Source organism: Chrysochloris asiatica, unplaced genomic scaffold (genome assembly GCF_000296735.1).
Source record: "Chrysochloris asiatica unplaced genomic scaffold, ChrAsi1.0 scaffold00002, whole genome shotgun sequence".
NCBI lineage: Eukaryota > Metazoa > Chordata > Mammalia > Afrosoricida > Chrysochloridae > Chrysochloris > Chrysochloris asiatica.
In genome coordinates, this window is record NW_006408520.1 from 19,848,313 (window position 1) to 19,867,424 (window position 19,112).

General features: G+C 38.8%; 1 protein-coding gene across 3 annotated transcripts in view; it reads left to right on the forward strand.

The window, feature by feature from the left end:
- Positions 1-19,112, forward strand: part of FAM69A (family with sequence similarity 69, member A) — a 215,771-nt gene that overhangs the window by 152,811 nt on the left and 43,848 nt on the right. For 2 of the 3 annotated variants that reach the window (XM_006830961.1, XM_006830963.1), the window contains exon 2: positions 7,620-7,754. The exons of the other annotated variant lie outside the window; for it this stretch is intronic. In XM_006830961.1, coding sequence (XP_006831024.1) covers positions 7,620-7,754 — 135 coding nt within the window. The remainder of the gene's footprint in view (positions 1-7,619; positions 7,755-19,112) is intronic. 3 annotated transcript variants of the gene reach the window in all.

The window sequence follows — 19,112 nt, forward strand, 5'->3', positions numbered from 1 at the left end:
GGAGGGAACAGTCGCTGGAGAAGGATGTCATGCTGGGTAAGATGGAGGATCAGAGAAAAAGAAGACCCCCAATGAGATGAATTGGGCAGGTGGCATCATTGATGGGCTCAAGTGTGGCAGCGGTAGTGAGGTTGGCCCAGGATCAGACATTGTTTCGTTCTGCTGTGCATGGGGTCGCTATGAGTCGGTTCCGACCCGATGGCACCTGACGACAACAACAACATTGAACAGCTGTAGAAAAACCTGAGTAGAAATTTTTAATGGAGAATCCTAAGGGCAGTTGACATCATTAAACTTCTTGAGGTGGGTGTCAAGAAGAAGCTAAGACAGGACCAAGTGCTGAACCCCAGAAAGAACCCTGCTTACCAGGTTGGTTTCCTTAGTGACTTCTACCTACAGCTGAGCAGAACAGGAAGAGGAAAGAAAAAAGTAGTGTAAGGTCTTCCCTGGTTCTCTTATTAAATGAATTTAGATTTCTCTTAAATGTCTCAAAAAAATGTAAATATTAACTTAATATAAAATTGGAATTCTAAAAATAAAATCAAGTTATACTATGGCTCTTCAGATGACATTTCCAACTGTTTGAAGGGCAATTTTATGGTGGTGGTTCTGTGCCATGGAGTCGGTTCCGACTCATAGAGACCCTGTACAGGGTTTTCGAGGCTGTAAATCTTCATGGGAGCAGATAGCCCCATCTTACTCCCGTGGAGCAGCTGGTAGTTTTGAACTGCTGACCTTTAGGTTAGCAGCCCGATTCATAACCACTACATTACTTTATCATTTTTGTTCTCTGTACCTGAAGATGTGCTGAAAGGATCCAATGTGTAGTACCTGACAAATATAGACAGTACAACAGTTGCAGAAAGAATATATGGAAAGGGGATGTTTTGGTGTGACACTGAATGCCTTATTGTATAATGTAAAAAGTATCAAATCAAAATTGTATAATTTTGTATAATATCAAAATTATGAAATACATTATATTATGGAAACCAAACTAATCTTTTTTCCCTTTTAAACATGTTATTATAGAAAATTCTAAGCATGCAAAAGAAGCATGTGCCTGTCTTTTCAACAATTATCCAAGTTTCAAAAATTAGCTTTGTTGAAACAATTCAGCTCATGGCCAGTCTTGTTCCAACTATACCTCTTTTTTCTCCTTCCCATGTTATTTTGAAACAAATGCCAGGTAGGCTATCATTTCATTCCTAGTTATTTTAGTGTCTGTCTCTAACAGATAAAGATTCTTTTCTTTGTTTCATAACATTTTATTACATTTTTGGTGAAAGTTTATATGGTAAATTAGGTTCCCATTAACAATCTCCATATATATTATTCTACTATTTTCCAAAAAGGATTTCATGGGCCATTTTTTTTTTCAGAAGTAGATGTCGTGTATGGTTTGTGTTTCGTTTATTTCATTCTTTCTTTTTAAATCCAATGATTCTTTACTGAATACTTTCTTTTGGTTCTTAACTAGCTGGGTATTTCACAGCACTACTGTTGATGTCCTCTATGATGTCGTGAGGGTGATGGCCAGCAATGTTGCAGCCCACAGACTGAGTGGTCCCCAGGGTCTCTTTAATAGTTCCAGAAAGTTCTTTGGCTAAAGACCAGTGTCACATCTGACAGACAGTGCTAACATTTTCATATAAAGTGATATTTCTTCTGAGCTTATATTTTTTTGCTGCTTTCTGTCTCAGTGATTCCTTGAGAGCTTTGATGATCAGGGCAGAGGCAGAAAGCACCACCCCAATCTGGACTTGTTCTGAATAGTCAGTTTCACCATAATCCTTAACCCTTTACAGTTACCAATTGCTTTGGCAATGTCATCACCTAACTTTTTTGAAGACAAACCCATGCTATCTATCCCCTTGTTCTGTTTAAAGGACTGCCTCTTGGTCTATGTACAGGTTCCACATAAGCATAATTAAATGTTCTGTAATATTCGTTCATTTTTTAAAAAGTTTTTATTGTGAATTGAGTGATAGTTTACATGGGAGAACATCAGTTTTGCACTCATTATTTCAATGCAATTATTGCATTCTCCTGTGTGCATCATCATTCAACAGTATTTGCTTTTATTCCCTCTGAGGTTTTTTGTTTTGTTTTGTTCTTGATGTACACAAAAACACTCAGGAGTATATAATCATTTAAACAACCAAAGGACACATTCTGCAAGCCTGCCTCCTGGCTGCTCGCACACAGCCTTCCTTTCTCTTTCCAAGAGTCTGGAGTCCTCAGCTGCTTTCTCTCTTGCCATGTCATCATCTCCACCTTCATCTCTGGTGTTGCTGCTTCTCTGAATGCAATACTCATTCTTCACAATGTTATCTATACTGTGTTGTTTTTCATACAGCTGAATACTTTGCAGTAGTCAATAAAGCACAGATAGTTTTTGACTTTGTGCTCAGAGGAGGCTTAAGTGCAGCTTTCTTCAGTCATCTCAAAGCTGAGTTCATCCAACACCAGCTGCCTCTGCCATGCTGCAAAGTTTGACCCCAATGAGATCAAAGTCGTGTACCTAAGGTACACCAGTGGGGAAGTTGGGGCCATGTCCACTCTCGCCCCCAAGATCAATCCAGTGGATTTGTCTCCAAAAATATTTGAAGTTGTCAAGGATTTCATTTTACTTGAAATGTAAAACAGTCAACACCCATGAAAGCTACAGTCAAGAAATCAAGCAGTGTATTGCATTGGATTAATCTGCAAAAAAAAAAAAAAAAAAACTTAAAAAAAATATATATAAAGAAGGTGGGACAGAGATAAAGAATGATGTATGTACAACCTTAGAACTTCAGGGCTCTGGGATACAGAGATTGAGTCATGGTTGGAATGGGGAAAAGGGGGAATAATGTTAAGATGTGTTAAGATGCTTGGTTGTCTTTTGAATCTTGGTTTTCCTTGCATTATAATATAAAATAGACACTGGAGGGGGAGAGAAAGGAATAGTCAAAAACATCACCATAGAAAGCTCGTAAGTCAGGCTTCTGCCTATAACTGATTGGAATACTAAAATGGGGCTACAACGTTCCCAGTGAAGGAGGCTTCCTGCGGAGCTTTTGCAATACATAAGACTATAGGTGGAAGCCTGAACCACATCCAGATCTCCAGAGATGGGAGATTTCCACTTGAAAGGATGAGCAGACCAGCCTGGAGCGGCTAGAAGAACAGAAGATACTTCTTAAAAGAAAGACCTACAGGAAAAATACAAAACAATAGAGGTAGATGGACTGTTACTACAAGAACAAACAAGTTGCTTGCCCAGGAAACATCAAGGCAAGTGGTCGGGTCCCCTCAATGCAAATCCCCTACCAAAACTAAGACTCAATGGAAATACACGCTCTGATTGGTGACCACACGCATCACCAGTCGGGGAAGTGGGGTAAACGCAGCAATGAAGCGGCAAGCTAAGCCCTATAATGTTTGGTGGGTTTCTGTGGACCCGGGTGGAGACCTGGTTGGCCAGCAGTGGGGGAGACCTGGGGACTCTTGGGCCCAGAGTCAGTGGCGTGGCCACAGAGGACTAGAGTGGAGAGTGAAGCTACCAGCTGTTAGGAAGAGAGGGCATATGCACAACACCCACACTTGCAGATGGTACCCACTTGACCTGGCCTCGATGACTGGATGATCAGAGCTCAACCAGGAGAAGAAAGAAGAGGAAAAAAAGAGTGCTCTGATACAATTTGATGAAATTGACCTACACCTATGGATGTAGTAAACTCAAAAGAGGGAACAAATCCTTACAGCAAGAATCATTCCCACCCCCTCCACACACAGAGTAGACAGGGATGGGCAACTTGGACATCGGATACCCAAAATGGGTGGGGGGCCTACAAAGGCAAGAAGTGACTGGCTTACAAGCTTTCAAGAGGGAACCTAGAGCCAGGGGGCATGGAGGAAGGCAGAATCTCCAGTGAGTACTATCCAATCTGTCTAGGCGGAGCTGATGAAATGAAATGCAGATGAGTCACTTGTGATACAATAGTGAATCATTGTTATCAGAACTGATTGTGAGGGTTGGAAATGTAAAGGTAGGCGTTTTGTAGCAAGGAAGGGAGTGATTAACTCTCCAGTGTAGGAGCGGAGGTCTCTAGGACCATCAACAGAGAAGAGCCGAGAGCTGGACCCTGCCCAGAGAAGCAGCGATGCCTGAGATAGAGGCAGAGATGATGACGTGGAGTGATGAAGCGACTAGGGACTTTGGATCCAGAGAGGGAGAGGAACTGTTTGCTGAAGACTGGGGCGGGGAGGGGGGGAGGGGGGGAGTGTAGGGGGCAGGTTTGTTTGGTATGCCCTTTGGTCGGTTGATGATGCATGGAGGGGATTGCAACCATGGCAATGAAACTATATACGATAGAATGAATATAAAACTAAAGTTCTCTCATGTAAACTATCATATAATTCACAATAACACATTAAAAAATAAATAAATAAAGATGTTACTTTGAGGACTAAGTTACGCCTGAACAACCCATTCACCTCCTATGCAGCAGAAGCTGAACAGTGATTAAAGATTGGAGAAGAATTGATACATTTAAATCACGTGTTTGGTGAAGAGTATTGGTTATACCATGGACTGCAGAAGTACATACAGCTAGAATGCTCTTCAGAAGCAAGGATGACAAGATTTTGTCTTGTGTACTTTTGCCATGTTGTCAGAAGGAAGCAGTGCTTTGAGAAAGTGAAAATGCTTGGCAAAGTAGAGAGGGTCAGTGAAAAACAAGAAGACCCTTAACCAAATAGAGTGACACAGTGGCTGCAACAATAGGCTCAAACATAGCAATGATTGTGAGGACGGCACAGGACTGGGCAGTGTTTTGTTCTGTTGTACATTGGGTTGCTATGAGTTGGAATCAACTTGATGACAACTTAACAACAACATACATATTGCTCAGTGACATTGGTTACATTTTCCACAACATGTCATCTCTTCATTATTTTTGTTCTGGTTGTTCTATTTTTGTTCATCTAGTTTCTCTGCCTCCCCTTACCTTCTCATTTTGCTCTGGGTAACTTTTATCTGTTGGTCTCATGTACATGTTTTATTTTTTTTTCAAAGGAGCACAGTTCTCACAGGTGATACTGCTTATTTTATGAGCCAATCTGTTACTTATCTGAAAGGTGACCTCCAGAAGTTGCTTTAGTTCTGAAGTTAATGGATGTCTCAGCGTAATAGACTCAGAGGTTTTTCTCATCTTAACTAGTTCAGTAAGTCTGGACTTTTTATTTTTTGTAAAGAATTGTGTTTTGTTCTATATTTTTCTCCCATTCTATCCAGGACCATCTGGTGTGTTTCTGGTCAGAACAACCGGTAGTTGTAGCTAAGTGTCATCTAGTACTTCTAGTCTCAGAGTTGATGAGGCTGTGGTGTGTGTAGACAATATATTAGTCCCATAGACTTGTTTCTTCTTTTGTTTTCCTCTTACACTTTTGCTCCAGACAAGTAGAGGCCAAGAGTTGTATCTTAGATGGCTGTTCACAAGCTTTTAAGTTCCCCAAAGATTCATCAAACTAGTTGGTAGAACAAAAACTTTATGAACTATGTTATACCAGTTGACTGAAGTGTCCCACGAGACTATAATCCTAACCTTTCAAACTCTAAACAAATCTCTTGAGATGTTTATGTATAAGAAGTATCCATTACTGTGTCCCCTATGTATTTAATTATGTATGTGAATAGATATGTAGCATGCACAAAACATGTATATATATGTTTGTGTTTATGTATGTGTATACATATTGTTGTTAAGTGCCGCCAAGTAGCTGTGAGTCAGGAATGACTCGACGGTACTAAACCTCAACATTTATATATATGCTTATGGGTACAATTGTATATGCACGTGCATGCACTCACATTAAATAATTTTTGTTAATCTTTAGGTTTCCCCTTTCTCTGTCTTGTTTTCCCTTTATAACTTATTTATTGAAGAAACTAGGTTTGTATTACAGTTTCCCAAGGTCTGGATTTTGCTGATTGTATGTCTGCCTCCTGTATTTCATATACATATGTAGTAGGATCTCGTGACTTGATCAGATTCAGATTTGTTTCCTTTCTGAAAAGCACAAAATTATAATGACAAAACCAAGTCATGCTGGTAGCATTGTTGGCCTCTTGTTCACTGCCCTGCATACTGATTTAGCTAACATCTATTGAGTATTTACTGTGTGCTCATGATGTGCTTGTGTTCTGTAGGCATTATCTTATTTTAATCTTATATTAGCTTCATAATACTTGTGTGACTCTTTCTATCTGATAACCACGTCTCTTAGTAGAACCAAGAAAATCTTAAATTTTCTTGTCTCTCATACAGACTCCTTGATATATATATCCTATTGTAGTTAGTTTATAATTCTGTCTGGATTTTCTTTTTCTAGATTTATTTAAAGTTATATAGAAATAAATTTTGGATTCATTAGTAAAATTCAAATACTCACCATTTAACTGTGAATTCATTGTACTCAAGCTTTTTGGTCCTTGTATTCACCATCTGTGAACCTCAGAAAGACAGATCTCTTAACTATAAACAGGGCCAACAGAATTCAGCATTTCCTGAATCCCTTTGCATTCATTGTCTTCTCCAGGTGCACTGTGTCCCTTTCATCTCTTCCTGCTTTCTTTGCATGCTCACAGTCCTCACAGAATCCCACTGTTTTCCAATGTGAAAAACTGGCATGTGATTGTAAAACCAAAACTAGTGCCTCATTGTTTGTTTACATATCTTTAATAGCTGTTTGATCCTGAATTCTCCTGTTTAATCCTTGGCACACCAGACCCAAAAAGTAAATGTCAAATTACCTTGACCATCTGTCACTTTTGAAGATTAAACTATTTGATATTTGGTTGATGGAGAAAAGGCACCAGCCTGCCCAAGTTACAGTTAGATACCAGAATTCTGAAAGCAAAACAATGCTAAGAGGATTCTATTGTAGGGCTGTCAAGTAGACATAGAAAGAGTAATTTATTTTTAATACATCTCAAGCCTTCTTCTCCGGGCACTCTCCTTTAATGGTTGTAACATTCCCCTTGGTTTCCAGCATTTGTTAAGTCAAGCATTTGGTTGGTTGAATAGAAGAAACATGAATTCCTAGCGGATATCGTATAGTAGAGAGATAGGAATGAATTTGATTAATTTCTTATTCTGATGCTGCTTCATTATGTGGCATTTGACAAATAACCAAATTTTGTGTGTTCATTTCTCTAAAACAAAATTATTTTTGTCATGACTATCAGTAAAGACTTTTCAGATTATGTTTCAAAAAAAGTCCTGTGTAAGCTCATAGAAAATGAGAATTGTATCCCTCTTCACCTGATCTTATGCGGTACCCAGAGTAGCGTGGCACATATGCTTTGGATGATGGTGGTATTTCAAAGGTTATACATTTTAAAGGGTATTTTGTTCCCTTTTTCTTTGGCAAGTTCTAGGAGCTTCCTTTTCTAAGACTAGTGCTGTTTAGACTTAGTGAAAGTACACTTTGTTCTAGGAGAATTGCCATATGAAAGCCTAGAATATATATTGAGGGGTTTTTTCTCAAGAAGCATGGAAAAGTGATGTTCTAGGACAGGGAGTACTGACTTGATGCTGAATGACTGATTGTTATGTTCTCTTTACTCACAGGCTCGCTTCTCCTATGTGCGGATGAAATATCTTTTCTTTTCCTGGTTGGTGGTTTTTGTTGGAAGCTGGATTATATATGTGCAATACTCTACCTATACAGAGTTATGCAGAGGAAAGGACTGTAAGAAAATAATAGTAAGTTGTTTGTTTGTTTTTTTCCAGTTTACAGAAGCCTCTTAATAACGCACTCTGTTTGTCGTTTATGCACTTAATAATAATTATTTTTAAAAAGTTTTCCTTGGGGAAAATTCAGAGTATTTCATGATGTAAGAATTCTCTGGCCAGATGTATTTAGAAAAAAGGGGTGAAACAAAGAAAAATAGCTGACATAACTCAGGCCTTTTCAGAGTCTTTAATTTTCTAAGGTACATTTTGCATCTACAAGAGAGAGCAAATGTACTTCATCAAAAAAAATCCATCCATTAAACACCCAGGAAGACCTTTTAATATCAACTAGGGTGTTAGAGAATTCTGTTTGTTTCTAAGATATTAAGCCAAAATGAAATAGATATATTTTTTATTATCTTATATTAATTAGTACATAATTTTAGAAAATACAAGGCACATATTATCACATACTGTGCTATGAGTAAATTATAGTTGAACCGCCTCATTTATTTTTCATTTTAATTACTGAAATAATGTTCTGACCTTTTAAATCTGGTTCCTTTCTTTTTCAAACTCAGTCTATTTATCATATTAATATCAGGTCAAGTCCTTACTCAAATGCCTCCAAGGGCTTTCTGTTACTTTCAGGTTAGGTCTGGGTTCTTCCTTGCAGCATTCAATGTCCATGACAATTTGTTTTCCTTCATTTATTCAAACAATAATGGTCGTAGTGGTTGTGAAACAGGCTGCGAACCGAAAGGTCAGCAATTCGAAACTACCAGCTGCTCCACAGGAGAAAGATGAGTTGTTCTGCTCCCGTAAAGATTTACAGCCTCGGAAACCCTGTGCAGGGTTGCTATGAGTCGGAACCGACTCTATGGCACATAACAACAATAACAACTGTCTTAAATAAAACATAGGAGCTTAAAAAATTTACCTCTTCCTATATTTGGGAAGCCAGAATTATTGCTTTTAATAAAAATTTCAATGCCCTGAAATTATAATAAATGCTGGGTAATAATATGGTACTGTAGTGGTTACAAATCGGGCTGCAAGCCTTAAGGTCAGCAGTTTGAAACTACCAGCTGTTCCACGGGAGATAGATGAGGCTTTCTGCTCCCATAAAGATTTACAGCCTCGGAAACCCTGTACAGGTTCGCTATGAGTCAGAACTGACTTCACGGCACATAACAACAACAACAATAGTATGTCAAGAATGAACCCCATTAGCTGTCTAGATCAAATTCAACAGGCCAGAAAGAAAAGGAACCAGATTATGTTTTGCTTTCATAAACAGAGATGCCTGACATTGAGAATTTGTGATTCAGGTCAAGGTAGGCAATGAAGCTGCTGCTGGAACAGGGCATAATAAAAATATTTTGTTGTTGTTTTATGCCATCAAGTTGGTTCCAACTCACAGAGACCCTGAATAGGGTTCCCAAGGAGGACTGGTGGGTTTGAACTGCCAACCTTGCAGTTAGCAGTCCAGTGCTTATCCTACAGTGCAACACCAGCACTCTAATAAAAAGATTGTTATTGTTGTTAGTGCCGTTGAGTTCATTTCAACCCGTAGTGACCCTGTATAGGGGTTTCCTAGGAGCAGATAGTAAGTTTGAACCTTGCAATTCAAACTGGCTTTGCATTATAGCACATTAACCCACAGTGCCACACCAGTACTCCAACCCCCATCACTCCCAGCCCCGCCCAAATCAGCTACAACTTGGTTATAAAGCTTCCACTGGTCTTCAAGATGATCTTGACAAGACAGAGGAAAACAAACGAAAGAGTGGTCCAAAGGCTGGATTTCCAGAATCAACAAATAGCACATGTAAAGGAAGACTTCATATGTTTCCTGATATTTATCAAAATAGCCACCACAAAGTAATTTCTGTCACTACCCTAAGCTGATTGTCACCCAAAGATATGAACCAGCCTTCAAGATCTGTCTTTATTATATCTTTCACATTGGCTACTTCTGCTACACCATATGAATGGAACATCTTCTGTAGCTGAAGTTACAGATTTAAAAGGAGGCTTTCCAATTCCCCCTTTTTCTCCAGTGTTGTTGTTGTTAAATGCCATTGAGTTGGTGCTGACTCATAGCAACCCTGTATAGGATTTCTGAGGAGTGGCTGGTGGATTTGAGCAAGTGACTTTGCTGTTAGCAGTCTAGTGCTTATCCTACACACAACATTAAGCGCCATGAAACAATTTCTAAACAAGGATTGTTGGACCCAATGGAAGGGTCAGTGGATACTGAAAAAAAAATCATTTTAAAACAAACCATAGAGGGTAGACATATATTAACTTGGGTGATAGGGAAGAAAATATACAACAAGAGGAAGGTTGGCAGAGGAAAGATAAAGACACTGGAAGGAGTGCAAGAGTTAAGGTGAAAAGAGGTAAATGCTGTTAACTGATGGTACATGGAGGGAATTGCAGTCATTGTAATGACATGAAGTGTATGATTTGTTGAATGTGGGACTGATGATCTGTTCTGTAAACCTTTACTCAATTCACAATAAAAAAAGTTTAAAAAAAAGAAAGAACGGGAAAAATTTAAAAAAAACAACAAGCTAAACATCTGAGAGCAAAAGTAGACAATAACCAGGTGTACCTTAGCTCCATTGCTCAAGACTATAAGAAATCAAAGTCAGGCATCTTAACTCCCAGCACCCATAACTGCCACCATATCCTTTTAAGCTATCAGCACCCATCAGGGTGTCTGTGTTCAAGGCATGAATGACTAATACTATTATTTAAGTGTTATGTGAAGATAACACTGTTCTAACACAAGAGATAGTATACAACTGTTTAATTCAACTGGGGAAAAACAAACCTTTGGAGTATTCCCCTTGGAATTTGATATCAGATCATAACTCATTTGCCCAGAGACAGCCAAAATCCCGGTCCTGCTATTGGAGCTTAATATAAAAATTAATATGAAGTTCTAGACCCAGAGGTGAAATTTTAACAAGATTAATAAAGAAGTTGGATTTGATTCTGTTATTATAATTGTTTTGTCATGGAACTTGTGTTCACTTATATTCTCGTCCTCTCTTTTCCATAACACTTGACACTTTTGGACATTAACCAATGATGGGCTGTGTGTGATGTGATGATTTTTGTCTTCATATAGAGCCATGCAGTTTTTCTTTTTATGTAGCTATTTCTCATCTTCATCCTATATCAATACTAATAACTTTAAGACACAATACTCAAAGATATATGCAATCAACATTGTAAATAAGATGAAGTATTTGACTAATATAGAAAATGCATTAGAAACAACTAGTTGCATTATACTTCAGAAATTTTAAATACAAATAGTTGTGGGTTTTGAACTTAATAATATTATTTGCAACTAAGGAGGCATCTTATCTCTAAAAACCATTTACTTGAATCCATATCCTGTTAATCCTGTTGTGTAAATTGTACTCACTCCCTTCCCTGTGTTGTAGCCATTCTGGTTTGCATATAAACAGTGTTCCTAAAAGCTGTCTTTAGACTTAGGATCAAAATGAATAATGCATGAATGGGCTCTAAAAAGTTCCTGTAAAAAAATCCCTTACCTTTTAATTCCATTTGTCCACGAACTTTTGGACGCCCCATCGTACATGACAAGGAATAAGCCTGTTAGAAGGGTTGGAAAAGAAATCTCGCTAGCTCATAGCCAGGCACACTCAGGGTCAGATGTTGGAATCCAGCATGTAGCAAATACACTAAAAAACTGGTCAGTTGGTATGATACTTAAGGTTGTGTGTCAGCTTGGTTGAGCAGATTCCCAGTAGTTTGGCAGTTGTGATATAGTCACCCTCCATGATGTATCTGATATAATGTAGTAACTTTCATGACTGAAGTCTTACAATGAGCAGCCAGAGAATGGAAAGGGAGTTCCTGAGGGGTATGGCATAGTTCCATTGTATGTGGACACTCTTAAAAACCTTGCTTGCTCTTTAGTGGATGTGGATTCTGCATCTGACTTGTCATCTGATCACCTCTGTGGTTCTTTGGACTTGAGCCAGTGGCAGGTCATATTGCCTAGTGATCCTAGGCTCATCAGTCTGCTATCTAACTTGCTGATCTTGAGTTCTTCAGCCCTTGGAGCTATGTGAGTCAGGAGAAGCCTCCAGCCTGACATCTGACTCACTAAGTAGAACTTGCCTGCTTCTACAATTGTATGAGCCATTTTCTTAAGATAAATCTCTCTATGGTGGTGGTGGTTGTATGCCACCAAGCTGATTCTGATTCATAGCAATCCTGTATAAACTTTCCAAGGCTGTAAATCTTTATGGGAGCAGAAAGCCTCACAGCAACTGGTAGATTCGAATTGCTGACCTTGTGGTTAGCAGCCCAGCTTGTAATGCACTATACTACCAGGGCTCCTTACATCTCTCTGTATGTGTATATATATATACATACACACACACACAGATATATATGTGTGTGTGTGTATGTATATATATAAGCCTCACTGGCTATGTTTTCTAGAGAATGCAGCCTAAGACAGTTGGGAAGAAAAGAAGACTGCCAAAAAACCCCAAAACCAAACCCACTACCATCACGTCAGTTCTGACTGATAGCAACCCTATATAGGATTTCTCAGACTATAAATCTTTATGGGAGCAGACTACCTCCTCTTTCCCTTGCAGAGCAGCCCACCAACCTTACAGTTAATGTAGGATATGCTTATCCTATAGCATCAAACATAAGTCAATGATTATCTGACTAAAACTTCTATTTCCAAACTTACAGAAGAAGAATGGAGTAAGGAAAGAAAACAAAGGAAAAAGAACAGGCAAGAAAAGTAAACAGCATATATAAGATGGAAGCTATCACAAGTTGAGCTCCCTGGGGAGCAGACTCTGAGACTGAGATTTACCTGCATACAGTTTATTGGGATGGAGGAATAAGGAAGCATGGTATGTCAGAGAAGTTAAACTACAGTGCAGTGGTAACAAAGACTTTCAGTCTATCCTACAGTAAGCTCTGGAGCTGGGGTGGCCCTGCAGGTCTATACCCTCACACCCCTTCATGGATTGGCCATTAAATGCAGATACCCACACCACCTTCCTCCAAGGGGTTATGACCATGAGCAGTGCTACACACTGATCTCAAGTCCCAAAGAGGGATTCAGCTGAAAGCTGCTGACCCCCTGTCCTCCCAGAAGCTAAAGGGATGAGTGCTTCAGTCTTGGAGAAGAGATATGGATGGCTCATCACAGTATCCCCTGGAGTACATTTATATTGATTGTCATATTAAATATAAGGAGCATAGTCTATTACAAGCTGGGCTGCTAATTACATGGTCAGCAGTTCAAATCTACCAGTTGCTCTATGAGAGAAAGATGAGGCTTGCTGCTCCTGTAAAGATTTATAGTCTTGGAAACCATATACAGGATCGCTATGAGTCAGAACTGACTCAACTGCACACAACCACCACCACCACCACCACATTGAATATGAGTAGAGCAAATGCTTTAGTTAAATGGTATTGCCAGACTGTATTTAAAAAGTTAAAGTCCAATTATATTATAAAAGCCATATAGAATATAAAGATGCAAAATGATATAAAGTAAAAGGATAGGACATGCTCATGCAGATCCTAAAAGAAGAGGATGTTTAGAAGAACACTGGTATTCAAATATATGGTGTGTCACAGTAAAATGACAGCAGTCAATTCATACCTATGGAAAATTGCACTGAATGAGAATTGTCTCTGTCAAGAGACAGAGAGAACAGAATGGATAAGAAAACAGGATCCTTCAATGTGCTGTCTACAAGAGCCACATCAAAAAAATGAGACAGCCTAAATGCCCATCAACAGAAGAATGGTTACCCAAACTTTGGTACATACACATAATGGAATACTATGCAACATTTAAAAATAATGATGAATCTGCGAAACACCTCACAACGTGTATGAACCTAGAGGATATTATATAACCCACTATGCTACCAGGGCTCCTTGGGTTACCAGAAACACAACCATCCATGTCAATGAGGGAAATTAAATTAATTAATTATTTTTAAGACTTGAGGTAGCCACTATTGTTGTTAAGTGCCTTCAAGTTGGTTCTGACTCACAGGCTCCTGTATCAGGTTTCCTAGGAGCAACTAGTAGGTTCGAACTACCAACTTTGCTGTTAGCAGTCCAGTGTTTATTTTACAATGTCACACCAGGACTCCTCTAACCATAATTAGAGGTTCTTGGAAGGCTCCATTTTCCCCAGTTGTGGTTTTTTGTTTTTGTTTTCTACGAAGCTGACTATAATATGTTACATAGTTCATTGTACATTTTTTTTCTAACCATAGAAATCACTAACTTGTTATTTCAGTGAATTCTGTTTCACACCTAGCCATAAGGAAATTTTCCATAGTTTGACTCTGTAGGTAAGATTCTCTTGACACAGTACATTTCATTTGCTGCAGTCTTAAAATAAGAAGAAGGGAAAGAAAACAAAGTCATTTTGTGGGGGATATTCCTTCTGTACATTTCTCAGAAGAGCATTACTAATTTCTGCTGACATGCTCCTTTATGACTGAGTGTGCTTTTTCTAAGGTTCTGTGTGAGTAATAACGAGGAATTGCTGTACCACACTGATTAACCTTATAATAGGAGCACACCCTTTAAAATGGAAGCATTAAAAGAGAAAAGAACCTCTAAATTTTATTACACTTTCTTTTGAAATTCAATTTTGAGAAATAATGGTTTGTTGCTTAAAACAACTAACTAGCTTTAAGATAGACTACATTTAAGAAATTTTGATCTGTTTTCTATTAGAGAGCAATAAATAGCTGTATTTCATTTAGCTCTACATTTGCTGAGGATCAAGTATTATTTGACTTGACAGATTCATTTTGTAACTATAAGAGTAAGTCCAAAAGGGTGGCTCCTGGGTTTTCAGTACATAAATGCACAGGTTTATTAAAAAAAACAAAACCCTATTAAACATGTCTCTGAGATCAGTACATGGCTGCAGACCAGTTAGCTCTGCAGTACTCATACAGTTGTGTTAGTCTTCCTATGTTGTTACTGTTCGGTGCCGTTGAGTTGGTACCAACCTTATGCACAACACAACAAAACACTGCCTGGTCCTGTGCCAGTCCATCTCATTGGGGGTCGTTCCCTTTTTTGCTGAACTTCTACTTTACTAAGCACGATGCCTTTCTCCAGGAACTGGTCCCTCTTGAATAATATGTCCAAAGTATATGAGAGAAGGAGTCTCGCCATCCTGACTTCTAAGAAGCATTCTTGATGTACTTCTACCAACACAGACCTGTTTGTTCTTTGGGCAGTACTTTTAATATTCCCTTGCAACACCTAACTCAAATCCTTCAATTCTTCTACGGTCTTCTTTATTCATTGTCCAACTTTAAATTCATATGGGGTCATTGAAATTACCATGGCTTGGGTCAGGTGCACCTTAGTTCTCCAACTGACATCTTTGCTCTTGAGCACTTTAAAGAAGTCTTATGCAGCAGATTTAATAAGGGAGACTGTAGAATAATTTATACTTTTGAGTTATGGTGTTGGAGGAGAATATTAAAAGTGCCATGGGCTTCCAAAAGAACCAATAGATCTGTGTTGGAACAAATGCAGCCAGAGTGCTCCTTGGAGGCCAGGATTGCCAAACTTCATCTCTCATACTTCGGGCATATTGTCAGAAGGAACCAGTCGCTGAAGAAAGATACCATGTTTGGTAAGGTGGAGGGTCAAAGAAAAAGAGGAAGACCCCCCAGTGAAATGGATTTGCAAAGTGGCAGCATCAGTGTGCTCAAGCAATAATTGTAAGGTTGGCCAAGGACCAGGCAGTGTTTCATTCTGTTGTGCTTAGGGTCGCTATGAGTCGGTACCGACTCAGTGGCACCTAACAACAACAATATATGCAGCAGATTTGCCCAGTGCAATATGTTCTTTGTTTTCTTTACATTGAGGTGCAACCCATACCAAAAGCTGTGGTCTTTGATCTTTATCAGTATTTAAAGTCCTCTTTACTTTCAGCAAGCAAGGTTGTATCATCTGTAAGTGGTTAATGAATCTTCCTCCAAACCTGATGTCACATTCTTCATATAATCCAGCTTCTCAAATTATTTGATCAGCATACAACTGAATAAATATGGTGAAAGAATACAACCATTGCACATACCTTTCCTAATTTTAAACCATTCAGTGTTTGTTCTCTTGTTCATTTAAAAAAAACTGCGTCTTGTTCTAGATACAGGTTCCTCGTGGGCACAATTTAGTGTTTCAGAATACTCATTCTCCACAGTATTGTCTGTAGCTTATCATGATCCACATAATTGAAAGCTTTGCATAGTTAGTAAAGCACAGGAACACATCTTTCTGGTATCTTTTGCTTTCAGTCAAGGTCCATCTGATGTCCTTGCCTAAATCTGGCTTGAATCTCTGACAGTTCCCTGTCAATGTACTGTTGCAGCTGTTTTTGAATTATCTTTAGCAAAATTTTATTTGCATGTGATGTTAATAATATCTTCTGATGATTTCCGCATTCCAGTGGGTCACCTCTCTTTGGAATGTGCACAAATATGGATGTCTTTCAATTGGTTGGCCAGGTAGCTGTCTTCCAAATTTCTTAGCATAGATGAATGAGTGCTTCCAGTACTGTATCAGTTTGTTGAAAGATTTCAATTTGTATTCCATCAATACCCAGAGCCTTGTTCTTTGCCAATGCCTTCAGTGCACCTTGGACTTCTTCCTTCAGCATCATTGTTGTTGTTAGGTGCCATCAAATCGGTACCAACCCATAGCCACCTTATGCACAACGGAACGAAACACTGCCCGATCCTGGGCCAACCTCACTGTTGTTGCCACGCTTGAATCTATCGATGCTGCCACTTGGCCAATCCATCTCGTTGGGGGAGTCTTCCTCTTGTTCTCTGACCCTCCACCTTACCAAACCTGATATCCTTCTCCAGTGACTGGTTCCTCCTGACAATATGTCTAAAGTATGAAAGACGAAGTTTGGCCATCCAGGGAGCATTCTGGCTGCATTTCTTCCAAAACGGATCTGTGGTTCTTTTGGCAGCCCATGGCACTTCCAATATTCTACTCCAACACCATAACTCAAAAGCATCAGTTCTTCTGCGGTCTTCCTTATTCACTGTCTAGCTTTTGCATGCATATGAGGTTATTGAAAATACCATGGCTTGGGTCAGATGCACCTTCGTCCTCAAGCTGACATCTTTGCTCTTCAACACTTCAAAAAGGTCTTGTGCAGCAGATTTGTGTGATACAATACATTGTTTGATTTCTTGACTGATGCTTCCATGAGTGTTGATAGTTGATCCAAGAAGAATGAAGTCCTTGACAACTTCAGTCTTTCCTCCGTTGATAAGAATGTTTATTGGTTCAGTGGTGAGAATTTTTGTTTTCTTTACACTGAGATGTAATCCATACTGAAGGTTGTGCTCTTTGATCTTCATCAGTAAATATTTTAAGTCCTCTTCACTTTCAGCAAGTAAGGTTGTATCATCTGCATATCGCAGGTCATTAATGAGTCTTCCTCCAATCCTGATGCCACATTTTTCTTCATAGAACCCAGCTTCTTGGATTATTTGCTCAGCATCATTAGTTCTTACTCATATGCTACCTCTTGAAATGGTTGAACATCGACCATGTCTTTTTGGTACAGTGACTCTCTATTTCCTTCCATCTTCTTTTGATGCCTTCTGCGTCATTCAGTATTTTGTCCATTGTTGTTGTTAAGTACCATGGAGTCGGTTCCAACTCATAGTGACCCTGCACAGGGTTTCCTGCACAGGTAAATCTTTACAGAAGCAGAATGCCTCATCTTTCTCCCACAGAGTCTCTGGTAGTTTTGAACTGCTAGCCTTGAGGTTGGCAGCCCGACTTGTAACCATAGAATCCTTCAATATTCTAAGTCAAGGCATGAATTTTTTCTTCAATTCATTCAGCTTGAGAAATGCTGAGAGTGTTCTTCCTTAAGAATTTCTTAACTCCATGTCTTTGCACATTTCATTATAATATTTGACTTTGTTTCCTAGAGCTGACCTTTGAAATTTTCTATTCAGCTCTTATACCTCCTCATTTCTTCCATTTGCTTTAGCATCTCTGTGCTGGAGAACAAGTTTTAGAGTCTCTTCTGACATCCACTTTGGTGTTTTCCTTCTTTCTTGGATTCTTGATGACCTTTTGCTTTCTTCCTTTATGATGTTTTTGATGTCATCCTACAACTCTTCTGGTTATTAGTGTCTGCTTCATCAAATCTGTTCTTGAGATGATCTCTAAATTCAGATGGGATATGGTCAAGGTCATATTTTGGTTTTGGACTTGTTTCAATTTTCTTTAGCTTCAGTCTGAAGTTACATTTGAGCAATTGTTGGTCTGTCACTGGTCTTGTTTTGGCTAATGTTATGGGGCTTTTCCACCATCTGTTTCCACAGATATAATCAATTTGATTTCTGTTTATTCCATCTGATGAGGTCCATGTTGTTAAAAAAAATGATATTTGCAATGAAAAAGTCATTGGTTTTGCAAAATTCTATCATGCAATCTCCAGCATCGCTTCTATCTCCACCACCATGTTTTCTAACAATTGATTCTTCCTCTTTGCTTTTCAGTCTTTGCATTCCCATCGCCAGTGATTATCAGTATATCTTGATTGCATGTTTGATTAGACTGAAGACGTTGGTAGAATTCTTCAATTTCATCATCACTGGCTTTAGTGGTTGGTGCATAAATTTGAATAGTAGTTGTATTAACTGGTCTTCCTTGTAGACATATGGATATTATCCTATCACAGCGTTGTACTTCAAGGTAGATCTTGAAATGTTCTTTTTCATGATGAATGTAACACCATTTCTCTTTAATTTGTCATTCCCAACATAGTAAACCTTGTGATTGTCAGATTCACAATGGCCAGTACCAGTCTATTTCAGCTCACTAATGCCTAGGATACCGATGTTTATGTGTTCTATTTCATTTTTGACAAGTGCCAATGTTCCTATAGTCATACTTCATACAGTTCATGTTCTGGTTTTTAATGGATGTTTACAGCAGTTTCTCCTTATTTTGAGTTGTGCCCCATCAGAAATTGAAGTTCTTAAAGCTTTACTCCATTCACATCATCATGGTCAATTCTACATTGAGGAGGCAGTTCTTGTCCACCTTATTTTGAGTGCCTTCCAACCTGAAGGGCTCATCTTCTGGCACTATATCTGACAATATTTTGGTGCTCTTCGTCACGTTTCAATATTCAGTATTCTGGTGCTACCTGGCAGTGTTCCACTCCTATTCACAAGGTTTTCAGTGACTAAATATTCAGAAGCAGTCCATCTCTTCTTCCTAGTCTGTCTTTATCTGGAAGCTCATCTGATAACTGTCCACTGTGGGTGACCCTAC